Source organism: Oryzias latipes, chromosome 8 (genome assembly GCF_053564925.1).
Source record: "Oryzias latipes strain Hd-rR chromosome 8, Olatipes_Hd-rR_3.1".
Taxonomy (NCBI): Eukaryota; Metazoa; Chordata; class Actinopteri; order Beloniformes; family Adrianichthyidae; genus Oryzias; species Oryzias latipes.
This window is the reverse complement of record NC_136244.1, coordinates 7,472,932-7,489,828: the sequence shown is the minus strand read 5'-3', so window position 1 is coordinate 7,489,828 and position 16,897 is coordinate 7,472,932. Positions and strand designations below refer to the sequence as shown.

Sequence of the window (16,897 nt, the reverse complement as noted above, 5' to 3'; positions counted from 1 at the left end):
GGATCTTCAGGTTGGGAAGTGAAAGTGCTAGCCACTGCACCTCCATGCAGATGCATCCATCCTTTGCAAAATATACATAGTAAATATGTATAAAATAAAATATTAATATTCTTCTATTATTTTACTTGTGTATTAGTGTGGACTACTACACTGCTAAATCAAATTCACCTTTATTGCACTTTTACTGCTAAAGAACACCTCAAAGTGCTTTAATTATTAAAATAAATAATTGTAATAAAATTGTAATTAAAAACAGCAATCATAACAATATCAGGTGAGCAGCAGAGCAGAGGCTTGCCCCATAAACCTATGTGTCGGTTGTGAATGAAACAACTCTTAAGTCGGCTCTTGGGTGTGACAGAAACGAGCCTGATCCTTCCTGGGAGTCTTTAAAAAATAATAATATTTCACCATTTCTTCCTTTATTTTCTCTCTTAGCTGCACAGAATTACTTTCTTTTAAATAGGTAAAGAGTAAAGTAATTTAATTACAATTTTGATACAGTAACTAAATAAAGTAATCAATTACTATTTAGAAGTAATTTATATATAAATAAATACATATATAAAGTGGATGACAGTGTTGGGTTAATTACTTCTAAATAATAATTTATTACTTTATTTAGGATATATATATAATATATATATATACATACACAAAACATTTGAATTTCTACATTCAAATGCATGTTGGCAATAAAAAATAACCTAAATATAGATGAAACTGTATAGAATTATAAATTTTTAATCGAACTACTAGTCATAACATCAGCCAAAACCCGGCGCTGATCCCTCTAACTTTAGATTGACAGTAACCCCTCCCTCCTCATCCTTTATCCCTCCTCTGCTTTGCACTCTGCTCCAATGCGCGTTCGCTGCATCTATGCGGGAACGCGCATCGGGGGCCTGTCCCTACGCAATGGAAAGGGGGCGCGCCCGACTTAAAGCGGCGCGCTGTCCAGTGTTGATGTGTCGCAGATTTTAAAAAGTGAGCCAGACAGGAGGCGTGAGTTTGCTGTGCGGGAAGCGGAGACACTCGGGGTGGAAAACTACCGTCCGGACGATCACGCAGCGGACTCCACGCAGCGGACACACTTTGAAGGCTTTCCCTCCCGTCCTGCTGCAACTGTTCTACCCGTGCGCCTCGACAACAACAAGCTGAGATCCAGTTGAGTCCTGTTTGGAACGTGCACGGGCCGGCTGCACGGGGACATGGAGCTGTCATCAATAGGAGACCAAGTCTTTGCAGTTGAGAGTATAACGAAAAAAAGAGTGAGAAAGGTGAGAAGATAACCCCCCCTGCATACTTATATTACTTGCATAGGTTAGTCTGCGGTGTTCTTTTAATGCGCACGTGTGCATCCCCGCGTGCAACTCAGAAATGGAACGCGTCCGTAGTTTGTGCGATCTGAAGCTGCAGTTTGACGGTAAAGTTTACCGATAGTTGGACGGCGTGTGTCCTTGCAGCGATGTTTTGGTGGAGCCTACGCAGTTGTAGTAAAAGGGGGCGTGTTTGCTTTAAGCCGAATTTGGGCCAATGTGCGGGATGCTGCGCACTTTCTTTTCTTTTTTTTCTTTTCCTTTTTTTTTTTTTTAAAGCGTGCGCAGCTGAGAATGTGGACGGAGCGCGTGATGCTACCACCCCTTCCCGCACGGAGCCACAGGTGCTCCGTGTCACGTTTTAACGTAAAGTTGTATATATCAATAACAAATTACTGGTTTTTAAGGGTTGCATTGTTTACGGATAAAAACACGAAATTGTTAAAAAAAAATGTGTACATGATTTTGTTTATATTATTATTACCGACACGGGTCTCGAACGGAAGAGTTTTTTTGTTGCGGGTGACCTAAAGTTGCGCAACACTGCTGTTTACATGCTCTCGTGGCCCCACCTATCTGAGCCACCGGTGTAGCGTTCTAGAAAGTTCGCGTGTTTCTTGAAACTGCCTCGCTCACGCTTACGGGGTGGTGACGTCACGGCGAGAGAGAGAGAGAGAGCGAGAGACCAAGCGCGAGGCGCTGATGTTTGGAGGCCACGCAGCGCCGCTGTCGCTGACGTCACTCGCAGTAAAGCGCAGCTTAACAAGCAGAAAAAAAGAACAATGTCCCCTCTCCGTTTTGAGTTAGTCCACTTTAAAGAGACAGTCACACCTTTTCTTTTTTTTTTGGCTGTTTTTGACTTTTAAGAAGCATTTTTTGCTGTACCCCCCCCCCCTTTAAGAAATCAGCTCATCGCTCCTCCTTCTCCCCCCCCCCCCCTCAGGGAACTGTGGAGTATCTACTGAAGTGGCAGGGATGGCCCCCAAAGTGAGTAAGCCTTGAGTCATCAGCGGTGACCTCACCACTTTAATGGTTCTGATTGGGTTTCTCGGATCTGGAGCCATAAATCAGCAGAACTGTTTGTGTCTGCAGGTACAGCACTTGGGAACCAGAGGACAACATTTTGGACCCCCGTCTGGTTCTGGCCTACGAAGAGAAGTGAGTGTTATGGGGATTACTTTTGTTGTTGTTTTAGTTGCGTTGCTCATTGTCTGACCTCCTCCTCCTCCACCTTTTTGTGTCCTCCTTTTGCAGTCAGGAGAAGGTCAGAGCTCTGGCATATCGCAGGAAAGGTCTCAGACCCAGGAGGCTCCTGCTGCGGGTAAATACACCTCACCCTGATAGAAAACACTTTTCTGGTTTTCCCTGATTTGTTTAATTTTATTTATATATGGTTCATTGAAGGGAGAAGAATATTAGGGTATTTAATTTATTTGCTAATAATCCAAAAATGTCAAAGTTAAGATTTGACATTTTTACACTTGCATTTTTTGGTAACTGATTTGTGAATTTAAAATAGTTGCTTTAAAAGTTGTATGACCTAAACCTTTTTTTAAATAGTTGCAATCAATGATGTGCAGCTATTTTTTTTATTGTTGACTAATTAGTTTGTTTAATTGACGAATTTAGGTTATTTGTAAAAAAAAAAAGAAGCTGTTTTTTCATCAAGATCTTTCTTTAAATTTGTATTTTCAAATATGTTGTGGGACTCACCACACACACTTCTTTTAAACTAAAACATCATGGTATGTGTACAAAATCTTTGCACAATTACTTAGCCCCAAAATTTAGTATTTTGTTGCCATGACAACTAACTAAGCAAAAGTTGGTCAAAGTTTTAGTCAACAGCTGTAAAATTGAAACAAAAGAAAAGCAAAACACCTTGTTGTGTAAAGGAGCTAAAGGGCGCCATCTTCAGGCAAAAAGCTTTATTGTTTTTTGGTGCTTTACAAACTCATTTTAAAGGATTACATCTACTGTTTACTTTTCTATGTTTAGATTGTTTTGTTTTAGTCTTGATATTTATTGCATTAGAAAAATATTTTTGCTAACTTAAATTTTAAAATGTTTAGTATAATTTTAAAGTTAATATTGCATTATAAAAGCAGACTGGGTGAAAATGCGACTGAAAACAAACGTGTACACTTACAAAGATACACAACGTGTACATGGGAAATATTAACACGGAAAGTACACTTCAATGTGGACACAGGAAAATGAGCTCACGCATTCATCAGATTTGATATGATCTGATGCAACATGAAATCATTTTTATTACTTTGTAAGATGTTTTCCAGCCAGCACAAAACCACATTGACGGGATTTCTAAAGCTAAACATGTTTTCATCGCTGTGATTTTGTTACTATGACAAGCATAAGGACAACAAAGCTGGTATACATATTTGTCGTGATCATTTGTGCAAATAATGCAATGGTTGCTGTAGATTATCACCTTTTTGTTGGCTTCTATTCTGAGTCAATATCAGGCTGCTTGCTAGACAATATACAGAAAATAGGTAGACATGTTACTTTAATAACACTTTTAGGAATCTCATGAACAGAAGAGATTTGAGGTTATTAACTTGGGAATCTGTCTCTGCCCCCCCCAGAGCGTTTTCCCTATGGACCTCCGCAGTGCTCACAAGATGCCGGAGAAGCCCCCGCCCCGCCTGCGTCTCTCCCTCACGCGCTCCACGAGCACAGACGTGGAGCAGGTGTACCGCCGCTCGGTTGGGAGGAGGAACAGACTGAGGGTGAGCAGCATGGGGCATGTCCGTTCCTCCAGCCAACACAAGAGGAAGAAAATGGTGCAGGTGGAGGAAGACTGGGGGGTCACCAGCGAAGACGACAAGCCGGAGTCTGAAGGCACCATCGAGGAGAAATGTGAAGACAGCTCATACGGTTGGTCTCCTTAGCAGATACTTAGAGCCCACAGGCAGGCGGGGTGTCTGAACCGGCCCTGTTTCTCCTCACAGGTCAGTCTGAATGCAGCTCGCCTCTCTTGATGGAGCCACCGGATTTGGACATGGAGGTGGAGGAGGAGGCAAAAGCCCCCCCAGCAGCAGAAAGCACAGAAACATGGACGGAAAGACCAGAAGACGCAAATCAGAGACAAACATCAGTTTGCAGCCAGCTGACAGACGTTCAGAAGAGCTTGTCAGCCTTTGAGGCCCCTCCAGAAGTTTCTGAGGGTTCGGATTGGGACTTCTGCGAAAAAGAACCGGAGTGTCCCGAAGAAAAGAGTGGCTGCTGCTGCGAGAGAAGCAACGCCACCTCGGTGATAATGCGGGTCCAGGGGAGCGGCGTTACACCAGGTGATGCCGCAGACGGCGAGCAGGACAAAAAGGAGGCAAAAGACGACAATCAGAGTGTTGCCATGACCACGACAGACAGCCCCGTTCCCACGGGGAAGGTGATCGTGACACAGGTGACGGTTAACAGCCTGACTGTGACTTTTACCGAAGCCACAGAGGCTGACGGCTTCTTTAAGGGCTTTTGAGGGAACGTTGGCAGAAAACCGAGAGATCCAGATTTAACCGTAAATCCACTTCCCACTCGTGTTGGATGTGTAAATAACGCTGTATGTAAGGTAACTCCATATGTTTACAAAACTACACTCTTCCAAACATAATTTTATTGCCTTTGAATTAAATAAACGAGCGGTCATTTTAGTATTGTGGCTCAGTAATTAGAGGTAATACAAAGTCTGAAGTCTCTCCAAGTTATCCATTGCCATCCAACAGACTTGATGCTACTCAGTGGCAGGTTAGGAGCCACTGGGTTTTACTGAGAACGGGCCGCAGCAGCCTGAAACATTGCTGTCCACTACTTTGATGCAGCTACTTCCAGTTGCCATCAGTGCTTTCCAGCAGGACGTCTGTCTCGCAGTCAGATTTGTTTTTCGGGGCCCGTTTGAGCCGCTCCTTTCTTTCTTACAGATTTTACCCATTTTATACAGATCTCCATCTTTTTTTATTTGGCACAAAGCCGAGCGCATGCCCTGTCTATCTGTGCCCAGCGTGCATCTGTCCCGCCGCTTTGTTGGACGGGTTTATTTCAGTCACAAAAGAAACGCGAGCAAAGGATTAACGCCTGCAGCTTACATGAAGATCTGCTGGATGGATGGAAGAAAAAGCTCTTTAAAAAAAAAAAAAAAAAAAAAGACGAGCGCACAGTTGTTTGTTGTCTATCTGTGCTTCAACTTTTGGAGTTGGAAATTCTTTCTGGTTCTATTTTTGTATTACCAGTTGATAGTCTGCTCTTTTCAGTAAGTAGCCTTTGCAAATATCAGAGGAGGAGATCCAGAGTAGAACGCTGCTTTGATGCTGTGTAGTTAAATGTGCACATTGAAGCAAATGTAGTGATCTATTATTTATTGCATGTCACTTGTATAAGCTAAACTAACTTATGTGTCTTCAGCAAAGACGGATTGTCAATCATGTCTTTCCTTTGTTGAATAAAGTAAAACATACTTTGACTGTATTTTCAATAAATGTACACTAAAGTAAACATGCCTGCATGTGTTTGTACCAACATATGGACTATTACGTGTGGCGTCTTTGTCATCAGCCCTTCTTAGTACTAATAGTTCATAGTGTTTCACAGAAGTGGTTTTATATTTTTGTATTTTTTCGAACTAAAATAAAACGATTCTATAAGTAAATGTAGAATAACTTCTAAAATAAAACATTTAAGAGAAAGTTCTAATATTCTCGATAGAATTTGTTATGCTGTCTCATGTGTGTCAGAATAAACGAAATCTTTTTTGACCCTTCTCGAACTCCGTTGAACACATATCAGGTCGCAATAACATCTACGGCCGCTAGAGGGAGTATTACTCCAAGCGATTTAAAGCTGAAGATTTACGGAAAGCAGAGCGGTCTGATAGCGGGCTTTGGGGTGTTTGAACACCTTAAATCCATTATTCCAATTTTGACATTTTAATATTTGTGTCCAGCTTCCTTCTTTCCTTTGTAATTATTCAGAATAAAAGAAAAATGTTTTGGAGAAAAAAAGCAACTTTCAGCATTTTCAGTGCTGAAAGTCAGGTTTGTTTGTTTTTTTGCATTTTGCTGAACAGAAACCAAACGCATACTTTGGTTTTCTAAGAGTTTGGAAACTCATTGCATTACTGCATGGCAGGCTGTTACCTTTGTTTTGTTTGTAAACAAAAAACTTCATTCTAAATCTAAGGTAGAAGCAGGAAGTGCATCTTTTGAAGAAATATCCTTAGAAGACACAACCAAATTGGTAATTTTTGTTTTATTATAAAAACAGTATTCGAGTCCAGTTTGTTTCCTTTGTACAGTAAAAAATATTAAATTAAACTCCCAAAGTTCTGAGCAGAAAGATAAAGAGGATGGAGTTTGTAAAGAAGGAGCTCCACGTCCCCCCCAGAGGAGGATATAAAGTTGAGGGAAGCAGCAAAGGGGACGAGGGAGAAAGAGACCGAGTCGGGTGTATTTGTGTGTGTGGGGGGGGGTCTCCTTCTTTCTCCTCGTTTCTGTGCAACACAGTTCATTTGGATCATCATCATCATCATCCTCTGTTTACAGAAAACAGCAGAATCCTAAAAACACTAGAACAAGCCCGCCCCACCCCAGGTATTTAAAATGTTACAGGCACAAAGGTATGCACCCCCCCTCCCCAAAGCTCTACAGCTCCATTTGAAGTGTCTTTAACAGGAAGGAGTGCACACACATTCGAGGGAGGGGGCTTGCATGTTGGAGAGGGCTTCCAAAGATGTGTCCGCCGCCGCCCTTCCGGCGCAGAGCGCACTGCAATCAAACACTGACATCACTCCCAACTCAAGACATCTAAAGTGAAATAACATATACTAACCCCCCCCCCATCTTAACAGTCAATACCAAAAATATATTTCTGTAGGAACTGTAGCAGTCTCCTAGACGCCCACCCCCAGAAGGAAAAGAATAAATAAAACCCAAACATTAGAAAAAGGAAAGAAAAAAAAAAGCATCATGTTTGGATTTGAGGTGAAGCGTAAACAAAAACAAAAAAAGGCCCCAAAGAATAAAATAAAAAAAGGAGCTCAACTGATATAAAGATATTTGCATTAAATCATAATTTTGGACTTTAAAAACCTATAAAAACAGAACAGTTTTTCAAAAGGCAAGTACTTTTTTCACATACCCCCCCTCAAAAAAATAGAATCAACTTTCCTCTGCAGTACACGGGGTGACTTGTGGGATGATATGTGAAAGACCCCCCCCCCCCCCCATCCCTAATTGGCAAAGAAAACATTTAACAGCAATAAGTTACAATTCATTTTCATTCATTTAACGACTGCTTGATTTCATGTTCATCTCCCATAGGAAGTTCAGTTCAATGCATCTTTATTGAAAACATTTTAAATAACATTTAATAATAGTTTAAAAAAAGCTTAGTAATAACAATAACACTGTCCTGGGTGAGTGCAGTTTGTGCGGATTTCCACTGCCGCTCCGCTCCGCTCCACACGCTGACGACCACCCTACATGTGGTCTAAGGAGCTGTGGCCGATGTTGGGGCCCATTGGGTCCTGACCGCTGCCGCCTGGCCCGTGCAGACCAGCCATGCTGCTCAGCTGGGACAGCATCTCATCCGAGCCGAACGGCTCCATGGCGTTCTGCTGGGCTGCTGGCGGTTGTGGTTGTTGAGGTGCCATCATTCCTGGATGGTGCTGGTTCAGGTGGTTGGGATGAGGAGAGCCCGTCTGCATCTGGGGGGAGATGTGAAGCGGGGAGGGGTGTGGCTGCATGCGTGGGGACGGGCTGGAGTGAGGCGGCTGGGACTGAGGTCTGGGTGAGGGCTGTGGGGACCGGACCTGGTTGGCCAGAGATGTGGACATGCCCTGTCCCTGCAGGTGCGGGTGGGGGGACTGGTTCACCTGTTGAGGCTGCTGGGGGCTCATGGGGTTGGTGTGCTGGGCCGGTGACCCTCCCGGGCCGAGATGCTGCTGCTGCTGCTGCTGCTGATGGAACATCCTTTGGTGCAGAGTCTGTTGAAGCCGGGCTTGAGCGGTTGAAGGTGGGGGTCCAATTTGGGTGGGTTGAGGGACTTGGGGTGCTTGCTGCGGACCACTGATACTCCCTCCACCTGGCCCTACATCACCCCCCATGGCGTTCTGTTGCTGCTGCATCTGGAGGTGGTGCTGGTGCTGCAGTCTCTGCTGCAGTGCAACCGTGGCCTGCTGCTGAGCGACTGATCCGGGGTAACTTGGTGCCTGCTGACCCGGCTGTCCACCGGGCTGCTGAAGGGGTGGCCCCCCAGGAGGCCCCTGCCCCACTGCTGGAGGCTGCATGCCCTGCTGCCCTATGAAGCCCTGCCCCTGGGGGGGCTGTGGCTGTTGGAACTGACTGTGGTTTACTCCCATGTGCTGCTGCTGTTGTTGGTGCTGCTGCTGCTGTTGTTGTTGCTGCTGCTGCTGCAGCTGTTGCTGCTGTTGTTGCTGCTGCAGCTGTTGTTGCTGCAGCTGTTGTTGTTGTTGTTGCTGCTGCTGTAGCTGCTTTCTCATCAGCAACTCTCTAAACTGGGCTCCGTTCAGGTTTCCCATCTGGGGCCCCTGACCCGGCATTCCTCGACCCACGCCTTGCTGCTGCTGCTGCTGTTGTTGCTGCTGCTGGAGAGCTGCAACCTGCTGCTGCTGTAACCCACTGAGCATTGGCCTCTGCTGCTGCTGCAACTGCTGCTGCTGCAACTGCTGAAGCTGCTGCTGCTGCTGCTGCTGGACCTGCTGCAACTGAGCCATGGGGCTCATGTTGACATTTGTTCCTCCTTGACCCCCCATGTGCATTCCCTGCTGACCGGCCCCCACAGGATTCATGCTGCCCTGCTGGCTTCCTCCTGCAATGTTACCCACCGGTCCTCCTGGGACTCCTCCTGGTCCACCAGGACCCCCCTGCCCCCCCTTGTATTTGGCAGCCCTCTGTTTAATGAAAGCAGCCATGAGTTGCGGGTTAGAGCGCAGGATGTTCAGCACCTGCTGCTGCTGCAGCGGGGAGCTGGGGGAGCGGAGTGTGCGCAAAAGCTCCTGCAGAGCTCCCTGTGGGATGTTTCCACCTGCAGCACCAGGAACACCGGCAGCTCCGGGGACTACACCACCTGTGACCCCCCCAACGGCACCCTGCTGCTGCTGCGCCATATTCATCAAGGCAGCATGGCCTGGAGTTGGTTGATGGGGAGGCTGCTGTTGGGTGGGCATCATGGCTGAATGGCCCATCTGGGTCATCATAGCTTGCCTCTGCTGGGGGGACATGCCCTGACCGGCCCACTGTTGCTGCTGCTGCTGCGGGTTCTGGAGCGGAGCCCCCATCCTCTGCTGCGCCTGCGGGCCGAGCTGGATCTGCTGCAGGTTTCCTTGCTGAGGGGCCTGCTGCATGTGTCCGCCAGCGCTGGCCATCATTCCTGGGGGAGCAGCTTGCTGCTGGTCCATGTGGGCTCGAGCTGCTGCTGTCTGGATTTGCGGGGGCATCCCCTGAGGTCCAACCATCCCCACTGCTCCCAGATGTCCCATGTTCATCTGCTGCCCTGGAGCCTGTTGGTGGTGGGGCATCAAACCCGCACCTGCTGCGTGCCTCTGTAGCGCCATCTTTCTTTGAGATTCAGCCACCTGCTGGATCTTCAGAGCTATCTCTACGGCGGCCGCTGGGGGGCCAGAGGGGGGCATCGGTGGCTGACCTGGTGGCTGGTTGGAAGCCTGTTGTCCTGGAGGCATGACACCCCCAGGCTGCTGCTGGGGGGGAGTTGCAGAGCCCAGAACAGGCTTCCCCTGGGACTGGTGGACTGGGGAGGAGCCTGGTGGTCTGTTGGCGTATGACTGCATGTTGTTGGGGTGCTGCCCCGGATTTGTTCCTGATCCAGGTTGTTGTTGTTGTTGTTGTTGTTGTTGTTGTTGTTGCTGCTGCTGCTGCTGCTGCTGCTGCTGTGGGACCTGAGGGAGCATCTGCTGCTGATGCTGTGGGGAGCTCATGACCCCCCCACCTCCACCTCCACCTCCCATCTGCTGGAACTGATGGAGAGGATGTTGAGGAGCCATTCCTCCTGGTTGTGGTTGCTGTGCTCCGCTCCCAGGACCCAGTCCCTGCTGCTGGACTGCAGGCATGGTCTGAGTTGGGGTCTGAGGTGTCGGGGGTTGGGTTCCCCCAGACGTTGGAGTGTTGGGTGCTGTGACGTTTCCTGGTGATGGAAGTCCTACCACAGGTCCTCCTGGCATGGCCCCGGCTGGCTGCCCCGCCCTCTGCATGGTGGCCATCCTCCTCCTCAGCATCTGGGCCTGCTGGAGTCTGTGCTGCAGATGCTGCTGCCGAAGCTTCTGCTTGATGTTTAGACAGAAGGGGACCGGACACTTGTTCTCCTGGCAGTGTTTGGCGTGGTAGCAGCACAGAGCGATGAGCTGCTTGCAGATGGGACATCCCCCGTTGGTCTTGCGTTTGCAGCCTTTGGTGTGCTGAACAACCCGCTTCATCTTCTGGCAGGACGGCAGCGAGCAGTTGGCGTTGCGGCATTGACACGCGTGGACCAGAGACTGGATGCAGCGCTGGATGCTGAGGCGCCGCGAGTCCCCGGGGTTCTGAGCAGCGGCTGCAGCCTGGTTGTTGCCGTCGTCATCCAGGCCGAGCCCCAGCTTGTCCATTTTGTGCTCGTGGCCTTTGATGTTGTAGCAGGTGATGCACAGGTCGTAGTCCTGGAGAAAGAAGAGAAGTCAGAAAAAGATTTTCCTGCTGGTTGCACCAACGTCTGTGCAGCAGAAAGCTCTCTGGCCGCTCTCACCTCGCAGACCGTGCAGTGGAAGCGGGTCTCCACATGGCGTTTGCATTCGTTGCAGGTGTAAACAAAGCGGTCCTGGCTCTGGTTGTGGAGCTCCACCAGCATACACATGGAGCTCCACTTGGACCTCCTGAGAGAGCTGAACTCCAGGTGCTTGTCCCTGGCCAGAGTTAGAAAGGCATCGCGGCCGTCCATGAGGTCACAGGCCATCAGAGGATCCGGGTCAGTGATTGGGGGCAGAGAGTTGGCCGTGGGGCCGGCAATGAGGCGGATAACAAAGAAAACCTACCAAGGGAACACAAAAAGTGTTAGTTTTCTCAACTATTAAATAGACAGCACCCAACTCCTCATCTGTACAGACAAGCTCCATGTATAAAAGGTGAAATATTTGCTGCCATAAGTTTGAGTACCTCCTTATGTTTCTCCATGGTGGCGTAGAGCTTCTGGGAAAGGTCGTTGGAGACACTGGGCATCCCGGGTTTCTTCTTATTGGCTCGGCTCAGGCTGCTTTTGTTCTTGCTCGTCTTTTTGTTGTTCTTCTTTTTGGCATTTTTGCTGTCTCCCTTGGAGGGCTGCAAATGTTTTAAAGGCGATCTTTAATGCATGTTTCAGCGCAGCAGGGTTGCTCTGGACCTGCTAGCTTTGACCCTACTCACATCTGTGCTCTCGCTGGAGGTGCTGTTCTCCTCCCTCTTCCTCTCCTCCTCCTCCTGTTCCAGCTCCTTGATGCTCTCCTCAAGCACGTTGGGCCAGAAGTCTCCCTCAAAGTATGGCAGCTCCTTGGCACTTGTCAGTCGGTCTTCTGTTGCTTGTTTGAAAATGTCCTGCATGACCACAGAAGGAAAAAAATTTTGTTTTAAAATATTTAGGGGGGGAAAAAAGTCAAAAATCACAGTAGAAATGTTTGCAATAAGAGAAATTTCTAAAACTGATCTTAAATGAGGCCTCTGACCTTGTAGTCATGGATGATCCGCTCAGAGACGGCCTTGTCCAGCATTTTCTTGTACCACTCCTGCAGGCGTTTGGGTTTGGGGATCTTCTGGTCTGGCGGGTGACAGTGAAAGATATAATCATCTCCTTCACTGGGAGGACAGGCCCAGATGTGTCCCGCTGTAAACCTGGAACACAGACAGTTTCACAGATGAGCACAAAAGTTTAAAGGACATCCTGTTTTAGTAGCTCTTAAAAGCGCAATGAAGCCTTTTGGCTCTTACCCCTGCCTCTTGACGTACTCCAGATAGCCTAGTAGGATCTCGTGATACACTGCTGTCCTGAGGTGTCGAGGTTTGAAGAAGTGCACGCTGTCCAGGTAGGAGATGTACACCCGCCTCTGGTTTGGAGGGGGGCAGTCTGAGCCGTACTCTTGAACGTGCATGCCGAAGAAGCACACGTCCGCCCCGTCAATGTCCTCAAAGGCAAACAGGGCCTTCATCCTGTACGGGAACGACTCGGACATTTCTCCGCTGTCCACAAACCTGCAGAGGAGGAGCACAGACATGAGACCCAAAGTCCACTTTTGCCCAAACTGCTGAAAGAGCACAATCAGAACTTTGAGAACTTTTTACAATAAATATTCAACATGTTTCCCTCCTGGTAAGTGTCAGCTGTAGTATTTGGAACAGAAGAGTTATTAAGTTTAAAGCTGAACAAGTCAGCAGATTAACAAATCATTTGAATTCCGTCTTCAGTAAAACTTCTGTTTTCAATTATTTCATATTTTCCTGAGCATTTTAAAGGCAAACTATAAAAGGAATTTTGCTTCTAATGTGTGTTTCTTAAATTTGCGTGTATTTGTTTGAAGTAGAGACATATTGATTAATAGTTGAACGTTAATTACTCTGTTTCTACAGAAAAAAGGAAATCTAATTTGATGTTTTTTAAAATAACTGTTTAATGTCATTAAATAAATACAAAAAGATGAAATCATTGTTATTTGAGTATGTTGAATGTACATTTATATATTTATATTGTCTCAGTTTGCCAACTCTTGGCTAAAATTCAGATTTTTCAGTTGCGTTTGTTTTAGCTTCATGTAAGACAAACCATTTTTCACTCATTTTATAGTGAGTTTTTTCAGAACCACAGTATTTCACATCAAACAAAACAAAATACAAGCTGACAAAATCTCATGAGAGTTAAGTTTTTAGCTGTCCTGAAAAAAACACTTGAAGTTTTAAGTTTTAGTGCAGACTAAAATTTTTCAAAGTTACGTAAGTGATGCTGTTTTGCACTGTTTGGCCTAGAGTGCAACTTATATGACATTTTTACATACACACATATATTTGTTATTATCCCACGGGGGGGGGGGCTGTTTCCGACCAACAATTGCTGAAATGCACTGTAGGCGTGTTTTTTAGTATTTGTTACTGACATCGGAGGAATAGAACCGCCGTCCAAAACAAAGATGGAGGAGAATCAGATTGTTCTCCTCCTGAACTTTAGATTTGTCTTCTTTGCATCAAGGCAATATTATTCTTGTTTTTATGTCTTCCTTCCTCTGACTAATGCAGGACAGCAAGTCATCATCCTGGGTTAAGAGACACGGAAGTACAGCTGAAGGCGCCGTCATTCAGTAGAAGGCAAAGACCGCCGTAAGGAAAAGAAAAACAGAAGGATCTCATGAACCCAGTCATAGAGACGTGTTTACAGATGCTCTTCACCATACAATAAAAACCCGATCTCTCATCGTCATCCATGTCTTCTGTGCATCATGAATGAGATATACTTTTTTTTTTTTTTTACCAATGTGCCACGGTGCACGGAAAATATGAAATGTACCTAATTAGTCTATAAAACGTTTAACATTTTCAGGAAATCCCTTCTGTGTTCATTCAAATAGGCACAGGTTTGCATTTATTTGATAGTAATTCAAGACACCATCATGCCGAGCTTGGTGGATTTGTTCAGAAACGTGGCACTTCTTTCCCAAAAATGTGACTTATACTCCAGAGTGAATTGTGTTTGGTTATCCTTCTTTGTTTTGGCTCCTGCGACCTATACTGTGGAAAATACAGTACCAGTTTACTTCTGAGCTAACCTCTTTCTGCTGCTGCTGTTCGGATCAACATGCACATTTTTAATGAATACCAAAAAACATTGAGGCTCAGATGTCGACGGAATAAAGGTGACTGATCCTAAAACCTATTCAGCAACCAAAACAACGGTGAACTTTAAGCGTGTCTTGGCTGCAGTCAAGCCTTGAATTCCTTGTTTTCCATCTCTGCTCCAAAGCATTTTTTCCTCTGCCTGACCAAACTGATCCTCAGATTATTCAATAAATATTCAATCATTCTGAAAAGGGCTTGTTAGAAACAGAATTCCAGATGTTTATATTAATGTAGAGAACTGCCAAATCACAGGTTAAAATGATAAACACATGCTTTTAGGCTTTTTAAGCATTAAATGATGGATACATTCGAATACCTTTCAACGGAACATTTTTTTTGCTACTGAGAATCCATTTTCTAAAACCGACAGATGACGTAACTTCGCTGTGTCGTGGATTCTCCATCATCTTCTCATATAAAGGGAATCTACTCTACCTGGACTTCATGCCTGGTTTGACTTCAACCACTTTATCAGAGACGTGGACAACTCGGATGGTGACCTCTCCAGACTCCAGGTGGTTCTGCCGTTTGAGGTAGTCGTTCACTCGAGTCTCTAAAAAGTTCCCCAACTTGGTCTGAGGAAGTCCTGCAGGAACGAGAGAGATGACAGAGATGAGAGCATTCAGGAGGATGTGGGCCAATAGAACGAGGGTAAAACGGATGCGACACTCACTCTTAGCGGCGTATTTGTTCTCCTTCCGTGACTTATTGGCTCTTTTCAGGCAGTTGTCGCACACAAAGCTGTGATTGAAATGAAGAGTGAGCGGTTAGATTTACCGGTTACCATCGGCTCTGCAACAATAAGCAGCGTCGACAAAGATGAAGTGCTTTTAATCAAGAAGTAACTTGGCTCTCCGTATCACTTCACTCCACTCTTTAAACAACTGTAATGAATGTGCAAATCACATCTTCATGTTAAGAACAGACCACACCGGAGGGAAACTGACAGATTCACTCTACTGTCCTGCTGCCAAAACGCTGGAGGACATTTTTGTCCTGACAACAATCAAGGCTTAAAGTTTTTGTTTAAAACACGGTTTTGTGTGACAGAGAATCAGGAGAACACATGTTTTTTAACCGATTAAGCCCAATGGTCCTGTGCACTGGCTAAAATGTACTGATCAAACTATTCCCTTTAAAAACATAAGCAAACATGATTTGAATACGAACTTATTCAAGTTAAACTCCAATTATGACAAAAGTTGGACGTCATTTCAATGCTAATTTTAGATTTCTTGAATAATTTTTTATTCCTTGAGGCAAAAAGTTAGACATTTTAAATGTGGGCTAACTTGTGGCGATATTTTTTGCTAATACAGCTGTGATGCAAATGTTTTTGTGGTCCTCTGAAAAAAAGAAAAGCATTTGAAAAAATGTAATATGTACTACAATACCCCAGCTAATGCAAGAACCGTGCCAAAAAAAAAAAAAAAAAAAAAAAAAAAAATTATACTGTATTCATCCCTCAATGGGGAAATTCTTCTCCGCATTTGACCCATCCCCTGGGGGAGCGGTGAGCTGCAACTGAACTGCGCTCGGGAGGCGGTAGCGTTAAGGGCCTTGCCTAAGGACCCTCACTGAGTGATATTAACTGCTCGCCATTGATATGGTAATTGCCCCCAGTACCATTGTTTCTTCCCCTCCGGGAATCGAACCCTGGATTCCTGCGTGGTAGCTGCTCACCTTACCAACCGAGCTACTCAGCCGCTGGTCCCAACACAGAGGCGGGTTTCGGTTAGTGCTTATTTGAACCGTAGCAGCAGATTGCATCACACAGACAAAGACGTGATTGAAGCTTTGGGCAGAAATACAGACGGTGGGGGCTGGAAGTGTCTCCACAGACAGATCAGTTAAAAATCCCGCTCCGATCATCTTTTGATCTACTTTTAAAGTGTTCCCAGTGGTCTTTTAATTACGATTATGCCAGCCGTTTTAAGGCAAAATCAAAAGATCTGTGTCGTTTTCTAGAACATAGTTTCTGCAGAGCAGCAGGAATTCATTAGAAATTTGCCTCCAAGTTGTGGACTCTTTGGTTGCTCCGCGCCACCGTTGGCGCGGAGCAACCCCGCCTCCCTTTCCCTTGCCCGTTGCTGAGAGCTCTCTGTTTAAGTGCTCTCCCCCGTAAATATGCCCGTCCAGCATATTCTCAACATAAATATATATTTTCCCCCCCTAATTTTTTCTTTTGCTCCTGATCCACAACACTTTAAATAAAGACATACTTTTAAGCCTAAGTACTAATATATGTCCATCATGAGACAAATGCCACTAGAACACGCTAAAAACAATTTTCATTGGAGTTGGTCTATAAGGCTTTTGTTTGGACTATTTGTATGGTTATGTAACGTGTCCACGACTTTACATCGTTATAGATTATTATGACACTTAATCAAACTGATGATCAGACGATCAATTGTAAAAGCTCTGGCAGATAGCAATAAACTGCAGTGAGGAAGGGAGCTGCTATTGGTGCCAAACTATGGAGTTTTGACTGAATATTTCCATTAAATGTCAAACAATTTGTCAAATTTCTATTTGGTTTGGTTAAGAAAAATCGTTTTCACAAACTAGAAAGTTAACGGAATAAAAGTTGAGCTCATTTAATGAGGAATTCTTACATAATTACAGAAACGCTTTCAATCAAAATCATTGATTACATCATTCTTTGTTTGTTTTGAAGAGTGGATGTTATGTCGTCAAGAACTT

The 16,897-nt window shown here is 45.4% G+C and overlaps 2 protein-coding genes across 9 annotated transcripts in view; one reads left to right on the top strand and one right to left on the bottom strand.

The window, feature by feature from the left end:
• Positions 1 to 862: 862 nt before the first annotated feature.
• cbx7a (chromobox homolog 7a) lies at positions 863 to 5,828 on the top strand. Its single transcript, XM_023957748.2, has 6 exons — positions 863 to 1,280; positions 2,263 to 2,306; positions 2,412 to 2,477; positions 2,574 to 2,640; positions 3,929 to 4,220; positions 4,295 to 5,828. Exons 1-6 carry the CDS (start codon positions 1,212 to 1,214, stop codon positions 4,816 to 4,818), a joined length of 1,062 nt encoding a protein of 353 aa, XP_023813516.1. The 5' UTR covers positions 863 to 1,211; the 3' UTR covers positions 4,819 to 5,828.
• A 734-nt stretch (positions 5,829 to 6,562) lies between these two features.
• Positions 6,563 to 16,897, bottom strand: part of ep300b (EP300 lysine acetyltransferase b) — a 33,512-nt gene continuing 23,177 nt past the window's right edge. For all 8 annotated transcript variants that reach the window (XM_011478484.4, XM_011478487.4, XM_011478489.4 and 5 more), the window contains exons 23-30: positions 14,865 to 14,932; positions 14,627 to 14,777; positions 12,299 to 12,559; positions 12,037 to 12,202; positions 11,741 to 11,908; positions 11,495 to 11,656; positions 11,088 to 11,369; positions 6,563 to 11,001 (exon numbers count right to left, since the gene is read on the bottom strand). In XM_011478484.4, the coding sequence (XP_011476786.1) occupies positions 7,810 to 11,001; positions 11,088 to 11,369; positions 11,495 to 11,656; positions 11,741 to 11,908; positions 12,037 to 12,202; positions 12,299 to 12,559; positions 14,627 to 14,777; positions 14,865 to 14,932 (4,450 nt within the window). In that variant the 3' untranslated portion in view covers positions 6,563 to 7,809. The remainder of the gene's footprint in view (positions 11,002 to 11,087; positions 11,370 to 11,494; positions 11,657 to 11,740; positions 11,909 to 12,036; positions 12,203 to 12,298; positions 12,560 to 14,626; positions 14,778 to 14,864; positions 14,933 to 16,897) is intronic.

Coding starts and splice junctions, on each gene's coding strand:
- cbx7a (XM_023957748.2), top strand. CDS start 1,212: ATGGAGCTGTCATCAATAGGAGACCAAGTCTTTGCAGTTGAGAGTATA. Junction 2,478..2,573: donor GTTCTGGCCTACGAAGAGAA/GTGAGTGTTATG, acceptor CTCCTTTTGCAG/TCAGGAGAAGGTCAGAGCTC. Junction 4,221..4,294: donor ATGTGAAGACAGCTCATACG/GTTGGTCTCCTT, acceptor TTCTCCTCACAG/GTCAGTCTGAATGCAGCTCG.